The 21,626-nt window shown below is 36.6% G+C and overlaps 1 protein-coding gene across 1 annotated transcript in view; it reads left to right on the top strand.

The window, feature by feature from the left end:
• Positions 1–21,626, top strand: part of LVRN (laeverin) — a 74,372-nt gene that overhangs the window by 31,489 nt on the left and 21,257 nt on the right. Inside the window, 10 exon segments of the mRNA XM_037509486.2 lie at positions 3,326–3,480; positions 5,592–5,705; positions 11,134–11,277; positions 11,808–11,873; positions 11,959–12,024; positions 12,884–13,056; positions 15,154–15,230; positions 15,578–15,717; positions 17,725–17,780; positions 20,734–20,887. Coding sequence (XP_037365383.1) covers positions 3,326–3,480; positions 5,592–5,705; positions 11,134–11,277; positions 11,808–11,873; positions 11,959–12,024; positions 12,884–13,056; positions 15,154–15,230; positions 15,578–15,717; positions 17,725–17,780; positions 20,734–20,887 — 1,145 coding nt within the window.

The following is a 21,626-nucleotide window of genomic DNA, read 5'->3' as shown; positions in this document are numbered from 1 at the left end:
TTTATTTATTTATACAAGCACTGGGCACAATCAGAAGTGCAGGAGGGTGAGAGAATTCACCAGAGCCAGAGCGGGAAACAGAACAGGCAGACTGATGAAATACACTGCTGAGGGGAGCAGCGGGCGCAGAAGGAGAGGTCTACGTGCCATGTGGGACCCTCGCCAGCGGCCGGGGATCGAACCGGTGCTGCAGGAGCTGTGGACAGCTTTGCAATTCAGCGCTCAACCACTGTGCCACCAGGGGAGGCCCAGCAGAGCAGTCTTTTGTGAGGAAAGCGGGCGGGATGGATACAGGTGGAGGAAAGGAAGGGTAGAAGTATGGGATAGACAACTGAGTTTGCCCAAAATTAATATAACAGCACTAACTGGCAGAGGCTATGTGATGACCTGGGTACTTTACCATACACGTCCACTTCAACCATGTGTAAGGTCAGCCTCAGTGATTTGACACAGCAAAACATAGAACATCATGAGACCAACATGGCATGGATTATAAGAGTGATGTTTCTTCCATTAGCAAAAGAAAATAAACAAAACTTTTTCTTTTGGGCCTCCCTGGTGGCGCAAAGTGTTCAGTACCACAATGTGCACTTCTACAATGTGCACTTCTTGTAAGTTACTACTGAGTGCTGCTACTGCTGGTTTGGGAATCACAGTATGAGTTAAGTGTAGTGTTCTAAAGTAGGGACTGTGAAGCTATCAAATCTGGCCCTTACCTATTTTTTGCATGTCCCATGACATACAAATGGTTTTCCCACTTTAAAGTGGTTTTAAAAACTAAGGAGCAATTGCAGCCTCTGCAGCACGAGTTCGATCCCCTGCTGGCCAGAGAGCTACCCACATGGCACAGCAGACCTCTCCTGACTCGCACACTGCTCCCCTCAGCAGTGTTTCAGTTGGTTTGCCTGTTCTGTCCCCAACTCTATCTCCGGTGAATCCTCTTACTCCCCCTCCCCCCGCACATCTCTGGCCTGAACCCCAGGTCTTGTATGAATAAATAAATCTTTAAAAAAATAAAATCTTAAAAAAAACCTTTTTCTTTTAGCTTTTACAAAGTAATAAATAGTCACATTATAGAAATTTTTAGAAAATAAGGAAAAGCACAAAAAGAAAAGAAAAATTCTCCTAGAATGCTACCCCTCAGAGATAGTCACTGCTGATAGTTTGGCGTGTATTTTCCCAACGTCTGTGTTAGTTTTAATCTCTGCCTTTCTCTGTATTTGCATCTTTGTTGTTAACAAAAATGACACCATATGTTTAAGATAGGCAATGCCTACTTATCCATTTGACAAATTAATTTATTGAATCCTCTGTGGTTCAAACTTCGCACTGATTCCACACTTTTTGGAGTTACTTAAAAAAACTAAAGGAAACGTCAGGAGATGTGTGCAAATATCCATGCTTATTTATCCAAATAAGCATTTTGCTATTGCTCCAGAAAGATTGCCGCAGTCCACACCCTCACCAATAGCACATGGCAGTTCTCCTGCACCTAATTGTTAACACTAACAACAACCAATACTGTTGTAGTTACCAAACTTATATCTTTGAAACCATTGTTATGTCATTGTTTCAAGATTTGTTTTTGATGACTAGTAAAGTTGAGCAATTTAAATAAGATTTCTTGGCTTTTGAATTATTTCTTTAGAGATTTATTCACATTTTTGTTTTCTCTTTGTGGCTTGCAGAGCCCTTTCAATATTAAAAAAAAAATTATCTAGTTGTTTGCGCTGCAGATATTCTCCCTTGTTTATTAGGTCTTCAAATTTATATACAGTCTTCTGGGGAGCTAAAATACTTAATTAAAGTAGACTTTATTTTTTTAAGCAGTTTTAGGTTTACAGAAAAATTGTACAGAAAGTATAGAGAGTTCTAGTGTACCTCTTCTTCCTCCCTTCCCTTTGACTGCTGCTATCATTCTGCATTAATGTGAGACATTTATTACAATAGTTGAAATAATATTGACACATTATTATTAACTAAAATCCATAGTTTACATCAGGATTTACTTTCTGTTGTATAGTTCTATGCATTCTGACAAATGATAATTTACTAATAGATAATTACAGTAGCATAGTTCCAATCCTATGCTTTGTTCATTCTCCTCCCCAAATTCCTGACAACACATATATGTATGTGTATATGTGTTTATATATGTATGTATTTATGCATGTGTGTATATGCATGTGTGTATACACACACACACACACATATATATTCTCTCTTTTTAGTTGCACTTTTTCCATAATGTTATATATTTGGAATCATACCATGTGAAGCTTTTCAGGTTCACTGCTTTTACTAAGCCATATGCGTTTACTTCCTCTATGTAATTTCACAACCTGATAGCTCATTCCTTTTCATCATTGACTAATACTCTACTGCATGTACTTTTTAAAAAAGTACTATATTCCCAATAAAAAAACAATTATTCAAAAAGTGGGACAGTGAATAAAAACAAGGAAAGGTCTGTGTAAATAGATTCTGGGTGAATTTGTACTGTTTGATGGATCATAGTGATGAGAATTTACAGCCCATTCAAGGTTCAGGTATTTATATTTGAAGATTGACTTGACAAAGTTCTCTTTGTCTACCCTGTCACCTATTGAAGGCTATCTTGGCCACTCCCATTTTTGGCAATTACAAATAAAGATGCTATAAACATTTGTGCACAAGCTTCTGTGTGAACATAGGTTTTCTACTCATTTGGGTAAAGAGTTTAGAACTCAACTGGTAGACTAAATGGCAAACCTATGTTTAGCTTTGTAAGAAACCGCTAAACTGTTTTCCTAAGTGTTCTACCATTTTGTCATCTTAAAAGCAATGAATCCAAGTTCCTGTTGCTCCACATCTTCTCCAGCATTTGGTGCTGCGTTCTGGCTTTTAACCTTCATTTCAGTTTGTAGAGGTATCCCGCTGATCTTTTAATTTGCAATTTCCTAATAACATAAGATAAGGTGTTGAATATCTTTCATATAGTCATTTGCCATTTGTATGTCTTCTTTAGGGTCTATTTAAATCTCTTGCCCATTTTGTAATTGAGGTTATTTTTTTTTTAATTGTTGAGTTTTTAGAACTTCTTTCTGTATTTTGGCTATAGGTCCTTTCTAGAAAATTCTTGATTTCTTACATGGTCAAAACCAATTTATTTTCTGGCTTCTGTCTGATATTAGTCTTTAAAGCCTACTCTCCTCTCTGATGATAATTATTCACTTGCATTTTCTTTCAGTAATTATGTGATTTCATCTTGAGAGATTTATAACTGGAAATCTCAAATATTTTTGAAGAGATGATTTCATTTCTCCCTCCATTTAACTCCACTTAGATATAATTGCCTTGCCTAATTTTGACAACCGTGCAATGGAAAATTGGGGACTATTGATATTTGATGAATCATTATTATTGCTGCTACCAAGTGATCAACTAACAGAAAAAAAGGCTGTGATCTCCTACATTGTCTCTCATGAGATTGGACATCAGGCATGTGGTAAAATGTTCTTTTTTTATTTTACGTGAAGATACTTTCCAGCTGCTCTACCAAAAATAGCAAATTTCTTTTAAAGTACTATATTCCAAACGAAAAAACAATTCTTCAAAAAAGTAGAACAGTGAAAAAAAACAAGGAAAGGTCTGTGTAAAAAGATCCTGGGTGAATTTGTGCTATTTGATGGATCATAGTGATGAGAATTTACAGTCCATTCAAGGTTCAGGTATTTGTATTTGAAGATTGACTTTACAAAGTTCTCCTTGGGGAAAGTAAACCAAGCAGAGGTATGATAATTTGTTTTACATACTTTTTAAAATAAGGAATCTTCAGAAAAGGTAGATGTGAAAGATATCCATGTTTCTTCAGCAGACTGTTACAAACTGGTTTTTTTTATTCCGGATAATGGCAAAGGGAGGCAAGTATATTAGCAGCAAGGTGAGTGGCAGAAACAAGTATTTGGTTTTTTATGCGTTTATTTATCTACATTTTAAAAGGACAGGTGTATTATGAAAAGGAGAAAAAGACAGGCACCTGCATAGTCACAAGCGGGTAGGATTGCTGATAACCAAGAATTGATTTTATTAGATCTGCGCGCTTTCACACTATGATTTTAGAAGTTTAGCTATTTGACTTGATGGATTTTCTTCCATTTATATCTTTGTTTAAAAATTTTAAAAGGGCCTCCCTGGTGGTGCAAGGGGTTGAGACACAACCTATGAAGCTGTCTAAAGCCACTGTATCACAAGTTTGATCCCCAGCCAGGGAGGTGACCCACATGGCACAGCAGACCTCTCCTGCCTTGCCTGCTGCTCCCCTCAGCAGTGTTTTTCAGTCAGCCTGCCTATTCTGTTCCCCACTCTGTCTCTGGTGAATCCTCACCACCACCACCCCCCACCCTGCGCCTCTGGCCTGTATCCCAGTTTTTGTATGCATAGAAAATAAATCTTTAAAAAAAATTTTTTTAAATACTTATTTATGCATAAAAGAACCGGAGTATAGGCCAGAGGTGTGGGGAGGGAGGGGTGAGAGGAATCACCAGAGACAGAGTGGGGAGCAGAACAAGCTATTGAAATGCACTGCTAAGGGGAGCAGCGGGCAAGACAGGAGAGGTCTGCTGCGCCATTTGGGTCAGATCCCTGGCCGGGAATCGAACCCATGCTGCAGTGGCTGCTGATAGCTTGACAGTGCTGAGACTTTACCCCTTCTGCCACCAGGAAGGCCCACTTCCATCTATATTTTGATCTCTATTAATACAAATTTGTCAAGCAAAAAAGCATGTGAATTAGGAAACTGCTATTTTCTTCTTATGTAAATCCATAAGATGTTTTGGGAAAGAGTGAATTTCCAGGGTAGAATAGTGCCCCATTACTAGGTCAACACATACTTTCACAAGTTTTGATTAGTTACCCAAAGTGTCATCTTTTATTATATCCTAAGTGACACATTGTTTTGGAATACAGGCTGCTAACTATTAAGTACATCACAGCTGTTATAAGAATTCGGTAAAATAGTAGGGTGTGGATTTGTTGGTTTTGGAAATTATTGTGGTTTTCTTTCCTGATTCTATTCATCATCATTTTGACACTTTCTTTCTGTTCAGCTGAAATAGAAAATAATTATAGTTGAACCACATAGCAGAACATATGATTACTTTAGTGATTTATACATGGTGCATATCAAGTCATGTTTTTAAAACATAACTGCTAGCAACAAAATCCAGTTGTGTTCTGTTCAGAGTAGAAGGTGCTGGCATTTGTAGGGGTTAAGTGAACATTCAGTACTTTTGCTGTATTTGACTCAATTTAACTTTTGGACAAAATGGATAGTTTTAGAAATGTTACTCTAACTTATGTTATTTGCAAACATCACAATTTTAAAACAAAACATTGTTTTCAATCATTGGATGTTAAATAGTTATTTCAGAGAAATGCATAACTGATCCTCTCTTCATATTGAAACAACATGTTTTTTTGGACTCCTCAAGTTTTGTTATTGATAGAAAATAAAGTTTATTTTATGTCTTTGATCTTACATTTATTTGACATGCAATTACAATAAATAGTACTTTAATTGAAGAAAACTTCTTTTCTCCCATCTGCAAAAGTGGTTTGGAAACTTGGTTACCATGAATTGGTGGAACAATATCTGGCTCAATGAAGGTTTTGCATCTTATTTTGAGTTTGGAGTCATTAACTACTTCAATCCCAAACTCCCAAAAGTAAGTATGTCTGTTAAATTTATTGTAATTTATTTCTCCTAATTATAAAAGTGATGCACATTCATTGTTGAAAATGAGTGAAATACAGAAAAATAGAAGGAATACATCTTGCTTGTAATATCAGAGATGTTAGCATTATCATTTTGTCTTTTTCTTCTTCCAGGCATTTACTTGTTATAACTATTCATTAAAGTGGAAATTATACATAATAATTCCTGTTTTATCATTGCCATTTCCATAAATCATTAAGTCATTTTTGAAAACAAGATTTTAATGGCTGACATACTTTATTCCATCAACTTATAATGTATTTGTGTATATATGTAATTTTTCCATGTGTTAGATTTTAGGTTATTTTCACTTATACCTATCTAGACTAAATTTTAATGCAGTGATATTCAGCAGTCTATGACTTTAATGATAACATGCTGCATTATGTACATTGCAGATATATTGTTTCATATAAGATATAGCTGTTATTTATTAATACCTGTACAAATATGTTATACTGAGATTGTTTTGCTGTTTTGAGTAAATAATAATACTTAAAAGTAAATTAGTGGATATGCAAATCTGATTATTTTGACTGTAAGTTATACTTTGGATAATTTATTTAGAATTATTAAGTCATGCTTTCAAAATGGCATGATAAAGCCACACTGATTTTATTTTATTTGGTTAATTAAATGTTTAGACTTAATATCATCTCTTGACACAGACATCACTTTGTATAGCAAATCAGAGGTCTCCCTTAGCCCCACTTCCTCCTGTTTCAGCTTCCTGTCCTCTCTGTGTGGGGCTTGAGGCTCGTGCTCCACTCTGCTGGCCTCTTCCGGCTCATCTCACCTCCCAAGTGTTTCCAATCCTCGTTTCTTGGCCTCTTTCCTCGCCCCACTACCTGCATGCATTCAAAGAGTTTATTGCTATTGAAATACACATCTCCACTGACCAGACCTTCCTTACAGGCTGTTTGCTCACTTTGAGGAGATGCTAAAAATTTATTCTTTCTATTATATTGGTGGTAAAATTTTAATTTTATGAAATGATGGAGATTGCCAATAGATGATTTGTTCTTCATTGATTTTTTGATAGTAGAAAAAGTTGACAAAGCTTTCTTGACTCTACAGAAACTTAAAAAAAAAAACAAAACACATTTTTACCTGTTTGTGAAATTGCATTTTCTGGGAAGTTCTGCTACAGCAGCCTCTTAACACCCCAGTTCCATGCCACACTGCCTACACTTTGCAGGTATCCTATAAAATGCCTGGCTCTAGCAGTCAAGCCTCTATTGTACCTCTGCTTTTCCCTCCCTGGATATGCAGAGACACATGTTTGTCCCAAAGGGGAGCTTAGACATCATTGTATAGATCAGGAGAATTAAGAATTGAAAGGTTAAGTAACTTGCCCAAGGTCGTTTTTCCAATGAGGAAAGAACAGTGACTGTAACCCAGTTGTCCAGGCTTAGTCTGGTGATGCATATCATGACAATAAAAACAATAATAATATATTGCCCATTCACTGAACTTTTCGGACTTAAGTGTCAGTCAGTGGGAATTCTTTACATATATCATCTTAAAGAATCTTCAGAGCAGTAGCAGGATGTAGTTATTGTGGAGACTGAGGCATAGAAACATTAAGTCATCCAAGGCTTCACAGCTATTAAAGTCAGAGATGAGATTCAGTTCCAGGTTTTTCTGACTGCAAAGCCCATTATTTAATCTCCTATACTCTGCAGAGAAGGTGTCCGGGAGTGTTCTTGGCCTCATGGAGTGTGTGTTCTTTATACTGGTCTTTTTTTATATGTTAAACTTATTACATAGAATAAATATCTGTTGTCCTCAAAAGTCCTTTCTATATACTCTGGTATTTACCAAATTGTTTATATTTCTCTTTTATAAAACAAAATCTACACGTGGTCAGGGTAGCTGTTTCTGAAAGTGTTTGGTTGTATCCTTAATTAACTCCATGCTTAGAGTCAATAACGAAAGACATTCGATTCCCATATCATGATTAAGTTTACCCTCTATTTTCTTAATTGAATAGAACATATCATTAACATCAATCAGTTACCTCAGTGCAACTAAAATACCTAAGATATTCTCATATCTGAGAAAACTCGATGAAAACATATTACTGATGATTGTAAGGTTAGCTTCTTTCTGCAGCATTTAGTTATTTCTTTTTAACATTACTCTTAATCACTCTTTTGAATCTGCATGTCTCGGTTACTGGTGGAGCTGAATGGATATACCCTTGCCAAAAGAGCTTCAGAGCCCATTGCTTGAGGAAATGGCATTGGGTGAACTTTGTTTTTAAAAAGCTTAAGGCCCTGTTTCAATGATCTTTGAAACGTCAAGAACTTTGGCTTCCTTTAATCTAATAGATTGAAATTGAGTAAGAGAATCACAGAACCACATGCAGTAACATATTTGCATTTTTTTTCTATGTCTTGCTCTAATTGCAACTGAAAGTCATTAAAACATTAGCTGAGTGACTCAGCGTTAAAGACCAATCGCTTTCTTGGCCCCTGAAACTCCAGCTCTGCATTGCTACTCACTGATGTTTCTCTGTCTTTCTCTTGGTCTCAGGAAGCAGCAGACTTGGTGGAGGGAAAGGCTCGTGGGCACTTTTCAGCCAATTAGATCTTCCTCTTTTCTGATCATTGTAGTTGAAGAAAACAGTCAAACATTTACTTGTAAGCTTTTGTTCTTCATCTATGAAATAAGTTTCATTAAAGTCATTCAGCCTGTTTTTATCAACCAGGAGCTGTTATGATAATGGTCATTTACTAAGCACTTGTTATGTGCTTGTAGAGTATTCTATACATTATCTGATTCCATCTTCATAGCAGCTCTGCAGAAATAGTAAGAACAATGTTAACAAGTTGTCTCAGCAATGACTTTAAACCTTGTTGAGCATTGCTATCTGCCAGGCACGGTGTTAGGAACTTTATGTAAATTAATTCAGCCCTGATATTAATCTAATGAGGACACTGTTGCTTCCCCCCAATTTCAGATGGTGAAACTGAGTTTCAGGGAGGTCAAGTTGATTGCCTTTCATAGGTCACATAGCTGCTAAGAGCCTGAGATTGCATTCAAACCCAGGTAGCTAGACTCCACAGCCTGTGCTTTTAACCACAGTGGTATTCCATGTACAGTTATCATAGTGGATACTGTTCTATTTCTTCATATAACAATGGGTTTAATAGAAATAGGCCTTATTTTCTGAGATCTCACAGCTTATAGGAAGAAGGTGATGGTGTGTACAAATCCACTTTATCCAATCACTATATGTGATGGCTAGATACATTTTTAAAAACTGTCATCATTTTTTTATGTAGTGATTCCCTCCACCAGGGCTGGGACAGGCTGGGACAAACACGACCTACTTAGGGGAATAGAAGGACTTCCGGGATGCATGTTATGTGCATGTTATGTGATGTCTGGGATGCATGCTTCATTCATTGCAGTTATCTTGTGTGATTTCTATGATACCAAGATTATGTGAAACTTATACCAGACAGCAGAAGAGATACAGACAATCCATCCTGAGGGAAAGTAAACCACAAAATATGGGAAAGGATTTATGTATGGAAGTGTTCATTAAAACTCTATTATATATAGCAAAAATCTGGAGGCAACTTAAATCCCTAACTAATAGGGAATTGATTATGTCAGTTATGGTCTGTTGACCTATACTGCTATGCATTTATTTATTTAAATGTTTCACTTTTGCAAAAGTTGTAACTGTTATTCTTTGAAAAGAAGAAAGTCATCTGTGATTTGATTACCCTGTAATAATCACTGTTAAGTTTTTTCCCTTCCAATTTATTCCAATCATTAATAGGGATAGTTATAAAGATGAGATGCAAAATGTTAATATGAATGGTATTACAAGCTAAGCAGGAGAGAAAGTTTTTACAACTGTGAGAATAAATAAATACATAGAAAAGAAGATGGGAATGAGCTGAACTAATATGATTTTTTTTAATTAACATAGGTTTACAATACTGTAAGTTTCAGTTGTATGGCTTCATACATTGGCATCTGTATGTACCACACCACACCTACCAGCAAAGGTTTAGTTACCATCCAACACCATCCATTTGACCTCCTTTGTTTTACCCTCTGCCCCCAATTCCCCTGCCCCTCTGGTAATCACCATTTTGTTGTCAGAATCTTGTACTAACCATGGAATGATGGCAACCTAAGAGTACGGTATTATGACTGTCTCTTATTCATTTTCTGCATTTGCTTATGTGACACACTAGTCAACAATGAGACCCTTACAAGAATTCTTGAGTGTTAAATTTATAAAACGTATCTTTAATGAATGAATAAGATCAGACTTATGCAAATGTCTCCTCTAAGCCCTTGCTGCTCCAAGTGTTTCTCAAACCAGCAACATCTGCATCATCTGGTAGCATATGTGAAATATAGGCCCCCATCCAGATCAACTGACTTACAATAATCCTCAGGTGATCCTTACTCACATTCAAGTTTGAGATGCATTGCTGTAAACAACAGACTTTCTCATCTCTAGAAGAGCACAGTTGAATAATAGCCTCATCACTGATATTAATAAATCTAAAAATAATATGCTAATAGGATGGGGTTGATTGGAACACTGGCAAATGCAAGTGGGGAAGAATTTCAAGGTTTATCTGTCACTACTAAGGAATCAAAGAATCAATGGGGAGCTGGAGGGAGGTTCCCCCAGCTTTCCAGGGTAGGAGCTAGCTCACTCTGCAGCTTCTCCACTGCCCTCTCTTCTGCTCTGTCATCCCACACACCTCCTTAGCTAGGCATTGGTTTACATCTAGCTTTCCTTCAGGGAGAAATAGTCTTTGCTTGAGTCTAAGAGAGCTCAAGCCTTTCAGAGAGTTCTGTACTTGGATTAAAAGATAATGAACTGCCTTCTCATAATGTACAAACTATAAACTATAGTGTCTAGTCTGTGGATTTATTTCCAATTACAAATTATTTCATTGGCATCCTTGTGTGTTTGTAAATCGGGCAGGCCTTTGGTTTGTAAATGTCCTTAAAAAAGAGATCAATTTTAAGGGGTGGCTCATAAAATTACCATCACAATCCTAGAGGATTAAACCACCCAGAGATGGTATTCCTTGAAGGGCCCCTTTGGGTTGCTAGGGACTTCTTTATGCGAAATGTAGATTACTTCCTGGGAAACCACATTAGCTCTCATAATTGATTTTTTAAAATTTGAAGTAAAAAGAGATATCAAATGGGAAATAACCTAGAGTTTTATTATTCCAGGAGTCCTGATTTCTTTGGCAGATTGCAATTCCCAGCTCACTTCCCTGTTATTATTTTTCTTTAATGTCAGTTTTTGAAAGTATTTTAGAAACATTGACTTCAGTGTTTCTGCAATACCTCAGAAGATAATATGGTCACTCTTTTCCTTTTAGAATGAGGTATTTTTTTCAAATATTTTGCATGGTGTACTCAGAGAAGACCACGCCCTGGTGTCTAGAGCTGTGTCCATGAAGGTGGAAAATTTCACAGAGACAAGTGAAATAAATGAACTCTTTGACTTATTTACTTACAACAAGGTAAAGTTAATAATAGATTTCCATTTGCCCTGAATTCTTGCAGAAAGTTGCATAAAATGGATTTTAAGGGCCATAAGCTAATGTGTTATTCTGTCACCTCTGATACAAGTCACCTTATTTTTATTCAGTGGATGGATTTCAGAAAATGTAGTTAAATCACTTCTCTTCAAGCACATATGAGCCAAGTCTATAATAAGTGCTCAGTACTTTCCACTATTATAAATAGACTTAACTTGCTACTTTAAGGGCAAATCCTTCAGTTTGGTGGAAATTTACTTCTAATATATAAATATCTCAAGTAAAAATTTTGTGTAGCCTCAACTTTTCATATGTAGGACATTAGTTTTCCTTCTATCTGTTAATTACTGACAGTCTATCATTTTGCTAGCATATTTTGGAGTAATCCAAAATTCAACTAAAATGCACTGTGCACTCAAGAGCACAGCCCAGAGTATTGCTAATCAAAATGGAATGTATCAATCTTTTGTATTGAATTTTGTTCAAATAATGTTCAGCTTCTTCTGTCTTAGGGAGCTTCTCTGGCCCGAATGCTTTCTAGTTTCCTGAATGAGAACTTATTTATCAGCGCACTTAAGGTGAGTCTATGAAATCATTGTGACCTGAAAGGCATACTTGCCCAGGTGTGTATTTATTTTAACCATTACTTTTCTACTTTTACAGTCATATTTGGGTGCATTCTCTTACTCAAATGCTGAGCAAGATGATCTGTGGAGGCATTTTCAAATGGTAATTGTCCTACTTCCTAACACGATTTTGCAAAGTTGTTTTTTTTTTTTATTTTTTTTTTTTTAATAAATTTTATTGTTATATTCCCCATACAATTGCAGCCCCCCCATTCTGACCCCAATCCCTCCCCTCCCACCCCTGCCCCCCTAAAAGTGTCTCTGGTTCATAGTTTTTTGTTGATTTTGATTTTCACTTTCTTATAGTTATTCATTTTCCTGGTCCCTTATTTAAGTTTTCTAGATTCCTGCTATGAGTGAGACCATCCGGTATTTTTCTTTTTCTTTTTGGCTTATTTCGCTGAGCATGATCCCTTCCAGCGCCATCCATGTTGCTGCAAATTGCATGTGTTTATCTTTTTTGAATGCTGAGTAATATTCCATGGTATATATGTACCACATCTTCTTGATCCAGTCATCTATTTTTGGGCATTTGGGTTGTTTCCAAAGCTTAGCTATTGTAAACAGTGCTGCTATAAACATAGGGGTGCAGGTGTTCTTTGGAATTGATGTTTTATATGAACAAGCACAACAATATGGAGAGGCTGTGGGGGTATTGCTGTGCTGCTGGAAAAGAGTTTTGCCTTGTTTGTGAAACTTTCTTATGTCTGGGGTTGTTTTCACCACAGTTTTCCTGGTGCCCAGAACAGACCCTGGCACACAAATACATGATTCATAGATGTGTTCAGTGAATGAGTGAACTAAGGGACAGAGTTCTGAATTAGGTCCAGAATATCCCCTGCTGGGAATTCCTATCTACTGTACATGCGGAATAGAATAGTGATGTAGTTTCTTTCAGCAGATTGCTACCTCAAAAGATTTTGATGATAAACGTCTGCTTTTGTGATGCTTTTTTAAAACAGGCCATAGATGACCAGAGTAAAATTCTTTTGCCGGCAACAGTGAAAAGCATAATGGACAGTTGGACGCACCAGAGTGGTTTTCCAGTTATCACCTTAAATGTATCCACGGGTATCATGAAACAGGAGCCTTTTTATCTTGGAAAGGTTAAAAATCAGACTCTTCTACCCCACAAGTAGGTAGATTTGCTCCCCTGTCTACACCTTTGCTGGGGTTGAACTCTGATCTAGTGGAACCCAGTCTGTGGGTGAGGAAACGTAACCCTCCTGGGTACACCCCTATATGCCAGTGACACTGGGGTGGTGCCTGGAATGAGGAGAATACCCAACGGTGCTGGGGGGAGGGGAGCACCCAATGTCCTAAGCAAGGCCAGAGTGCTGACTCTCCCCTGAGGTTTCAGGTCACAAAAGAGGCAAAGCATTAGGTGTTAGGTATCTCCCTTGTCCTACTGGAGAGGCCGTGAGATGGATTTGGGGATGGCCCCATGGTAAGAGAAAAGGGTCCCCACTACAAGTTCCACTTCTCATCCCTAGAAATAGAAACTCATGGTAACAGCATGCTTGGGGAACAGTTCTGTCCAAGTCCACACATATCTATAATAGAACCATGACTCCCTTAACCAGGGTTCAAATATCAACTTCAAAAAATTCAAACCTGGACCCTCCTACGTGGCCTACGGTTTAAGTCTCAGCTCCAGCCTGAGTTTGATCCCCAGCCAGCCAGGGAGCTGACCTACATGGCATAGCAGACCTCTCCTGTCTTGCCCACTGCTTCCCCTCAGCAGTGTATTTCAGTGAATCTGCCTGTTCTGCTCCTCACTCTCTCTGGTGATTCTTCTCATCCCCCTGTGCCTCTGTCCTGTACCCCAGTTCTTGTATGCATAAATAAATAAATATTTTTAAAAAATTCAAACCTGGGCCCTCCCAGGTGGCCTAGGGGGTTAAGTCTCAGCACTATCACCACTCCAGCCTGAGTTCTATTCCCGGCCAGGGAGCTACCCACATGGCGCAGCAGACCTCTCCTGTCTCGCCCACTGCTCCCCTCAGCAGTGTATTTCTGTCGGTCTGCCTGTTCTGCTCCCCACTCTGTCTCTGGTGAATCCTCTCACCCTGCTTCGCCTCTGGCCTGTACCCCAGTTCTTGTTTGCATAGATGAATAAATAAATCTTTAAAAAAATTCAAACCTTAGGTAAGTCTTATTTAAAATCTTTGTGTTTCTGTTGCCTTATCTATAAGGCAAACATAATAACACATATCCAAAGGAATTGTTGTAAAAATGAAATGATGAGTGTGATGAATATAGGGAGTTGAGTGTTCAGCACTTTCCCCTTCCCATCCCTGTCTTAACTGACTTGATAATTTTCAGCTATTTTTTAAAATTATTTTTTAAGGTTTTTTCATTTTCATACAAGAGCTGGGGTACAGGCCAGTCAGCTATTTTGGATAAACTTTTTGTTCCTTACATCTCAATGTCGGAAGGATCAGCACACATGAATAATTAATTCTCAAAAAATACCATGACCCAAATTTCCAGGTCCCACTACTCTTTTTTCGAAATGCCAGAAGGTTCCTTCTCAATAGCCTGTGACCTTTGGGAAGAGGTGTGCTTTAGCTCACCCTTAGCAGGTAAACACAGACTCACGGTTCAAAGCCTTTGAGAAACCAGACTTGTGGGCATTTGAGCAAGACTGGTTACTGCCCCAAATGCAAGGAGAGTCTCGACAGATGACTAATGTCCTCTCTGTGGTCAGCTGCTTCATCCAGGACACGTTGACCAATGTGGGAGAGAATTGAATTTCAGTAAATAAGACTGCTCTGGCCGATTACGGCCGAACACTTCTCGGAGAAGGAGAAAGCTTGCGGTGGAAAAGTATTTTGAAATGTCTCTCAAGATTTTCTTAAATTGCTCTTCACCTCTCTTGGCATGAATGGATTTGAGTCTGTCTGCAACATTTAAATGACCGCTAACTGAGTCCAGGTGTCTATAATTTAATATAAACAGATCTTGGAGGTTTTGGGTACAAAACAGTCTTGGCAACCACCTTAGTGTTAAGAAGTAAATCTCTAAGACACAAGAGAGAATAAATAAATAGTCCAAGCAAAACTGGCTTGTTAAAAACAACAGTGAATAACCCTAAAAACAAAGTCCCATATATTCAGAGGAAATAACCAAAGATTTGAGTTGGTTATTTTATCATCTCGTTTAATTTTGACTCACAGTTAATACTCTTGTGTATGAAAATTAACTGAATTTTTAATTTTTTTCCAATAAGTAACACATGGATTGTCCCTATTCTTTGGATAAAAAGTGGAACAACCCAGTCATTAGTCTGGCTAGATGAAAACAGCAGTAAGTAACACATTTTAAAAATGTCTTTACTTATGCACATGAATATATTAATATATGTATAAAGACAGAGAGTAAAAATTGAAATATCTAGCTTTTGAAAAGCTTTCCATTTAAAATTAAATTATATCATTCTTATTAAACAAAGAACTTTAAAAGACATTTCTGATTAAAAACAATTATGTGTGGAAAACTGTAATTATGTGGTTAAGGTTGATACATATTTTAGATGCCCTTTATTTTTTGTGTTTTCAGGAGTTTATTATTTAGAATGAAGAGGCTATAATATAGACATTGCATCAAACTATGTTTTTAACTATTTTTTTTATTTTTGACATTTTCCTTTGTAGAAGTATTTCCTGAAATGCAAGTTTCAGATGCAGATCATGACTGGGTGATTTTAAATTTGAATATGACTGGATATTATAGAGTTAATTATGATAAGTTAGGTTGGGAGAGATTAATTCAACAACTTGAAAAAGACCCTAAGGTAAGGATTTTTATTTTTTGTACCTTTTATTAAGTATCATTGCCTTTTACAGGCAGAGCTTTTATAAGCTCTCGCTCCCAGTCATACTGGATCTTCTTCCTTATTCTTAGAAAAAGGGGTTGGTTAGGATTGCTGTATCATGCTTTTGAATATTAATCTCACTTCTTCCCAACAGCTTTACCTTTCTAAATAAAAATCAGAATCTATGACCAGTTAATCATTCATTTTGTGATCTTTAGAAAGTTATTGAATGTTCTGTTACCATTTCTTCACTTTAAAATGAGGACAGCATTCTATCTTTCTTATTCAATATAACAATTAGAGATGATGTAGGTAAAATATACTTAATAATTTTAAGCTTAAAACAGATGCTCAGAGTATGCTAGAAATTTTCAATTTTCTAAAAATCATATTCTCCCTCAGAGGAAAGAATTTAATTCTCCAAGTATCAATAATAATCCCATACTACTTTAAATTGCAAAGCAAGTATAAATGATTGTGTGATGTATAACTATTAAAGTACTGGCTACTTGAATTAATCAGATTTTTAATTACCAAACCTGCATTTTGGAGATGGATCTGACTTTGGACTCTGTGGAGTCGGTTCTGTTGTGAAATCTTGGGCAGTTCAGTGAGACTCCATCCATAAAATGAGAGTGTTGAACTAAATGGTGGCTTGGTGTGTTTCTCTCCTGCAAAGTTCTCTGAGATGCTCAGCTGTCTCACTGCTTTTGGTCAGAGCTTGGGTCTCCATCAGATACACATGAGTTCCTACTTTTATTCCTTCTTTACTAGATGTTTGACCTTGGGTCTTTAATTTGGCCAATCATGCCTTCATTTCCTAATCTGCATAATAATGAGTTTAAAAGACTGATCTTAAAAAGTTGCCATGAAGATTAAATGACGTGATGCACATATTATGTTTAACAGAGACCTGACTCAACTCAGGTTTTCTGAACATCTTCAATATTTTTTTTTAAATTCCCTTTGAGCTTTTGAATAAAGTTATAAAACTCACTTAATAATATTTTATTTTAAAGTCTTTTTCAATGTACTAAATTCTTACTAATTCATAGCAGATTGATTCCTTATTACTAGCCATGGAAGCACTAGGCCAGCCCCAACATGATGCTTATGATTTCTTAAGACCATTGTGTGGTCTAATGAAATACCAAGACTGATTATTCCTAAAGCAAATACAACTGCATTTTTACTGTTAATATTAATCTAGAAAATATAAGCATTATCAGTAACAGAAAAACTACATTAAGATTATGCTTAAGTCCATATAGTATAGCAAGATTGTACTAATGAAAGAATTAAGCTTGGCTTGCTCAAATGCCTGAGGGGATGTTGTGAAGGTAACTTCTCTGGGTCCAAATGCTTGATATGCCTTGCCTGGAGGTGTTGAGGATGCCATAGCCTCTGGGACCCCCAGCGCACTGAAGCTCAAGTAGAGCCCCCAGGGGTGTGGCAACCCGAGAAGGAGCTCAAGCAGATGCCTAAAAAGCCAATTTAGTCTTGGAGATGTGGGTTTTGTTAACAGGATTGTGTCAAATTAGTGAAATCTGGAGATGACAGATACCATTTAAAAGAATTCCTCAATATTACCAAAATAGAGCTAAACAATATTTATTTAAGACATCCTATGCCAAAAATTTCCTCGATTTGAACATTATAATTCAATTGAATGTATACTCTGTTTTGGAGAGATCCTTTAAACTTGGCTTCCCATTTTATTTTTTAACAAGCTGTTTTTCAGGGAGTATTTTGGCATAACTCTATTTCATATTTAAGCTTTATGATTAATGCCCAGAGGGATCATTTATCAAAAACAGATGTGTAATAAATAAGTAATGGGGCTATCCTTAGTAATGATCATTTCTGTGCACATGAGATAACTCATATAAAAGTGCTTTCTAAGCATTGATGGTCTTTAAATATTATTTTGAAGATTTTTTTTTTTCAATAAAAGATGTTCTCATCTTTTCTTGATCTAATTTGCAGGCTATTCCTGTTATTCACAGACTTCAGTTGATTGATGATGCCTTTTCCTTGTCTAAGTGAGTATATTTTCTTCTATCTCATGGTTTTAGAATATTAAAAAAATTGAGAAAAATTATTTTAAATTTCTCTATATTGAGAAATTTAGAGAAATAGTAACCTCATCACTATGAAATTGGTTCTTTAGTATATACACCTAACTTACTCAGATTAGGGTAAAATTTTCTGATTAGAGTGGAATTTTATAATGTGAAAGTTGCCAGGATATGCAATAATATGAAGGGAGCTTGAGGACTTTATGCCAAGTAAAATAAGACAGTCATAAAACTACCATTTCACTGATATGAAGTACTTAGCATAGTCAGAATCATAAAGACAGAGAGTAGGTGGTGATTGCTGGTGTCTAGGAGGGGAAGTGGTGGAGAGGGAGGACTGGGAAGCTACTCTTCAGTGGGTATAGTGTTTCAGTTTTATAAGAGGAAGAGTAGTAGAAATGGATGGTCATCACGGTCACACAACATTAGGAATGTATTTGACTCCCCTGAGCTGTACACTTAAAACTGATTAAGCTGGTCGATTGTATGTAATGTATATTCTATTACAATAAAAAAAAATTGGAAAAGCTAATTTTAAAAAAGTCTATTAGGAAAAAACAATAATGTTCCCTACTGCTAGAAGGAAAGCCATAAAAGTGTTTTTTTACAGTAATTTGAAGGGAAGGAATCTGTTCCTTCTCAGGTCCAAACTTGACAATCTGTTATCAGATTTTTAATACATTTTTTATCAAATTAATGTTGGTGAAAAAGTATTTAAGCTGACCATGGAAATTTTTTTTAAAGGTCTTAAAAGAACAGCAAAGATGATTCAATGGTTTAAAAGAAAGAGCTTAAAGGAAAATATCTAAAAGCACGCAGGAGTGAAGCTATGAATAGGAAAAGATAATAATGTTTGAATATAGGATTATTTACAAAAAGTAAAAGTCTTTTCTTTTTATTTTATTATTTCTTTTTCTTTTCTTTTTAAAGTGTGTGTGTGTTTTTTTTTTTTAAGATAACATTGGTTTACAACACTCTATGTTGGTATACAACACTGTAGGGGTATAGTTCACGGACATACCCTCTTCAGATGCATGTCACCACACCACACCCACCACCAAAACCCCACAGTCCTCCACCATAGTCCATTAGACACTCCTCTCCTCTTTGCTTCCACCTCCTACTCTCCCCTTCTTTTAAAAACCCCAATCAAGAATAAAAATGTAGGGCCTCCCTGGTGGCGCAGCAGGTTGAGCTCAGAGCTGTGAAGCTGTCTGCAGCTTCTGCAGCGTAGGTTCGATTCCCGGCCGGCCAGGGAGCTACCCTCATGTTGTGGCAGACCTCTCCTGTCTCGCCCACTGCTCCCCTCAGCAGTGCTTTCTGTCTGTCTGCCTGTTCTGCCCCCCACTCTGTCTCTGGTGAATCCTCTCACCCTCCTGCGCACCTCTTGCATAAAAATAAATCTTTTTTTAAAAAAAGAATAAAAATGTAGATAAAATATAAGTAATTAAAGCTTGCATTAATACAGACTGTTAAATATTAAAATATATAAATCTGGGAAGATTATAGAAAATGTGTTCATATCTTTCTATGGTCTTAGAAGTTAAAGAAATAAAGTAACTGACATATTCCTTTAAAAAGTTGTTAAAAAAGTTGTTAAAAGAGAATGTCAATTGAGATTTTGAAGTGATTTCTCTTATTGAAGGGTAATGATTGTATGTATAATGAATGAGATATGGTCTGTATTGTAACTAGTACAGAATTAATGATTTTATTTATATTAAACTTGTTCAATAGAAGCCATGCTGTTAAGTGTTTGACGATTTAAATTAATTTGTGTTCAGAATTTAAATTGTCAGACCATAAAATTAGGGGAGTATGCAAGAGAAATTTTTCAATGTGTTCTGTTTCTTTGGCCTGGCATATATCTTGACAAGAAAATTCTTTTTTACCCTTAATTTGAGCATTCTTTACTAATGCTTCCCACTGTGACTTATGACACATCTTTCTCACCACTAAGCTGAAACAATTCCCAAGATTACCATGACTTTGATATTTTGGCCTTCTTCTGGAACCTTTGTTTTTAATTTCTTGTGACTTCAATTGCAAACCTGGTTCTCCTGATGTATCTAACTTTTATTCCTGCTATTAGGACATCTTTCTGGTCAGTCATGGCTATGTTATTTTCTCCTTTCTCCCTTAGATAACTCAGGCATTCTTATGCTTCAGTGGTCATTGTATTATGTACCTATATAGTTCCTGGCAGATATAAAGCACTCAAAAAATGTTCGTGGAAGGATATCTTGATGACTTCTAAACCTGCATCTCTTCTTGTCTTCTTTCCTTACCTTCATCCTAACCTACTTTCTTCTTTCTCTTTACCCATTTCAACCTTACCATCCTTCATTGCCCTTCTGCAGTTCCTCCTCTAGGAAGTCCTCTATGACTTTTCCATCATATGCATATTTTATTACATCCATTGCCTTTCCTAGACCCTTTCAAAAACAGCTCCCTGTGCATATATCTTAGCTCCTCACTGAAGTAATAAACCTCTCAATGGCACATAGGCATGGTGTCTTATATATTAGTTTGTGTACCCACCAGTAGCTAACAGCTATTTAACAGAGAATAGCTTTTTATAAATATTTGTTGACTGAAACTTATACTTTCATAAGATGTACACTTTCATAAGATGCACAAATGTTCTATTGCCCAATAATCTGCCAACACTTGGCCAGGATTTTCTACAGCTCCCAAGACTTTGAGCACTTGTACATGCCAAACTGAAAGGGAGAGTCTGTCGATATTGCTTGGGTTCCATTTTTCAATGAGATGGGCCTTTTACCCTCCAGCTGTTAGATTTTACATGCCTTGTTAAGTCAGGCACTGAACCATGCATGGAACAGATATAGGAAGTGTGCAAATCATTTAGTGAGTGAAGGTTTTATTTGAGTGTGTGTTTTTTTAAACCAAACAGAAACAATTATATTGATATTGAAATAGCTCTTGATTTAACCAAGTATCTTGCTGAAGAAGATGAAATTATAGTATGGCATGCAGTCCTGGCGAGCCTTGTCACCAGAGACCTTGTGTCTGATGTGAACAACTATGACATATACCCATTATTAAAGGTAATTCCATTCTTTGTTATGTGGTTTTAAGAAAAATCTTCCCTTCCTCTTTTCATGTTCTACCCAGCACTGTGAAATCAGTCTTTTGCAAAGCAATCATCTGTTAGCCCTGTATATGTATTAATTTTCTTAGGAATGGCTGATCATTCTTAAAGGAAAAAACCTTAGCTGTAGTACTGATCTAGGAAGTGAGTATAAGAAAAGTTTGGAAAGGTATTTAATTCTTGATGAAGTGACAATGGTCCTAAGAAACCAGGAATAGGTGGAAATTATATTCCTTTTTTTTTTTACTAGAAAAGTAGAATGCTTTTAGTAACTATTTCCTTAAAAGATTGCTAGTCAAACAGAATGACTTTTAACAACTCCCTATTCATAATCGAAATACTCTGATTTACAAGGCCAGCACTTAAAACCAGAGAGGTACATGACATGAAAAGTGAATGTAACTGCTTTTGATGTTGAGAAAAGAGAGAAATTATGATTAGTGAATGAAGAAATGATATCCCATCAGGTCATTGTAAAAGGGGAAAATAACATATAAAACAACATAAAAGGGAGAAATTCCATTAGAAGATCTTGATCACTGAGCGTAAGAACTATGGCAGAAGTAATCCTCAAAGTCAAGGTTAGGGAGCAATGCTTCCAAGGGCATAGGGCCACGGATAAGCCAGCAAGTGTGCTAAGTGAGTTTGGGGGGCAGTAATGTCACCCTGATACTGGGTGACATCACAGATACTCA

The sequence above is a fragment of the Talpa occidentalis genome, unplaced genomic scaffold (genome assembly GCF_014898055.3).
Source record: "Talpa occidentalis isolate TD23 unplaced genomic scaffold, MPIMG_talOcc4v2.1 talOcc4.13, whole genome shotgun sequence".
NCBI lineage: Eukaryota > Metazoa > Chordata > Mammalia > Eulipotyphla > Talpidae > Talpa > Talpa occidentalis.
Note: the sequence above shows the minus strand (reverse complement) of the source record. Positions and strands in the feature narration are given on the sequence as shown.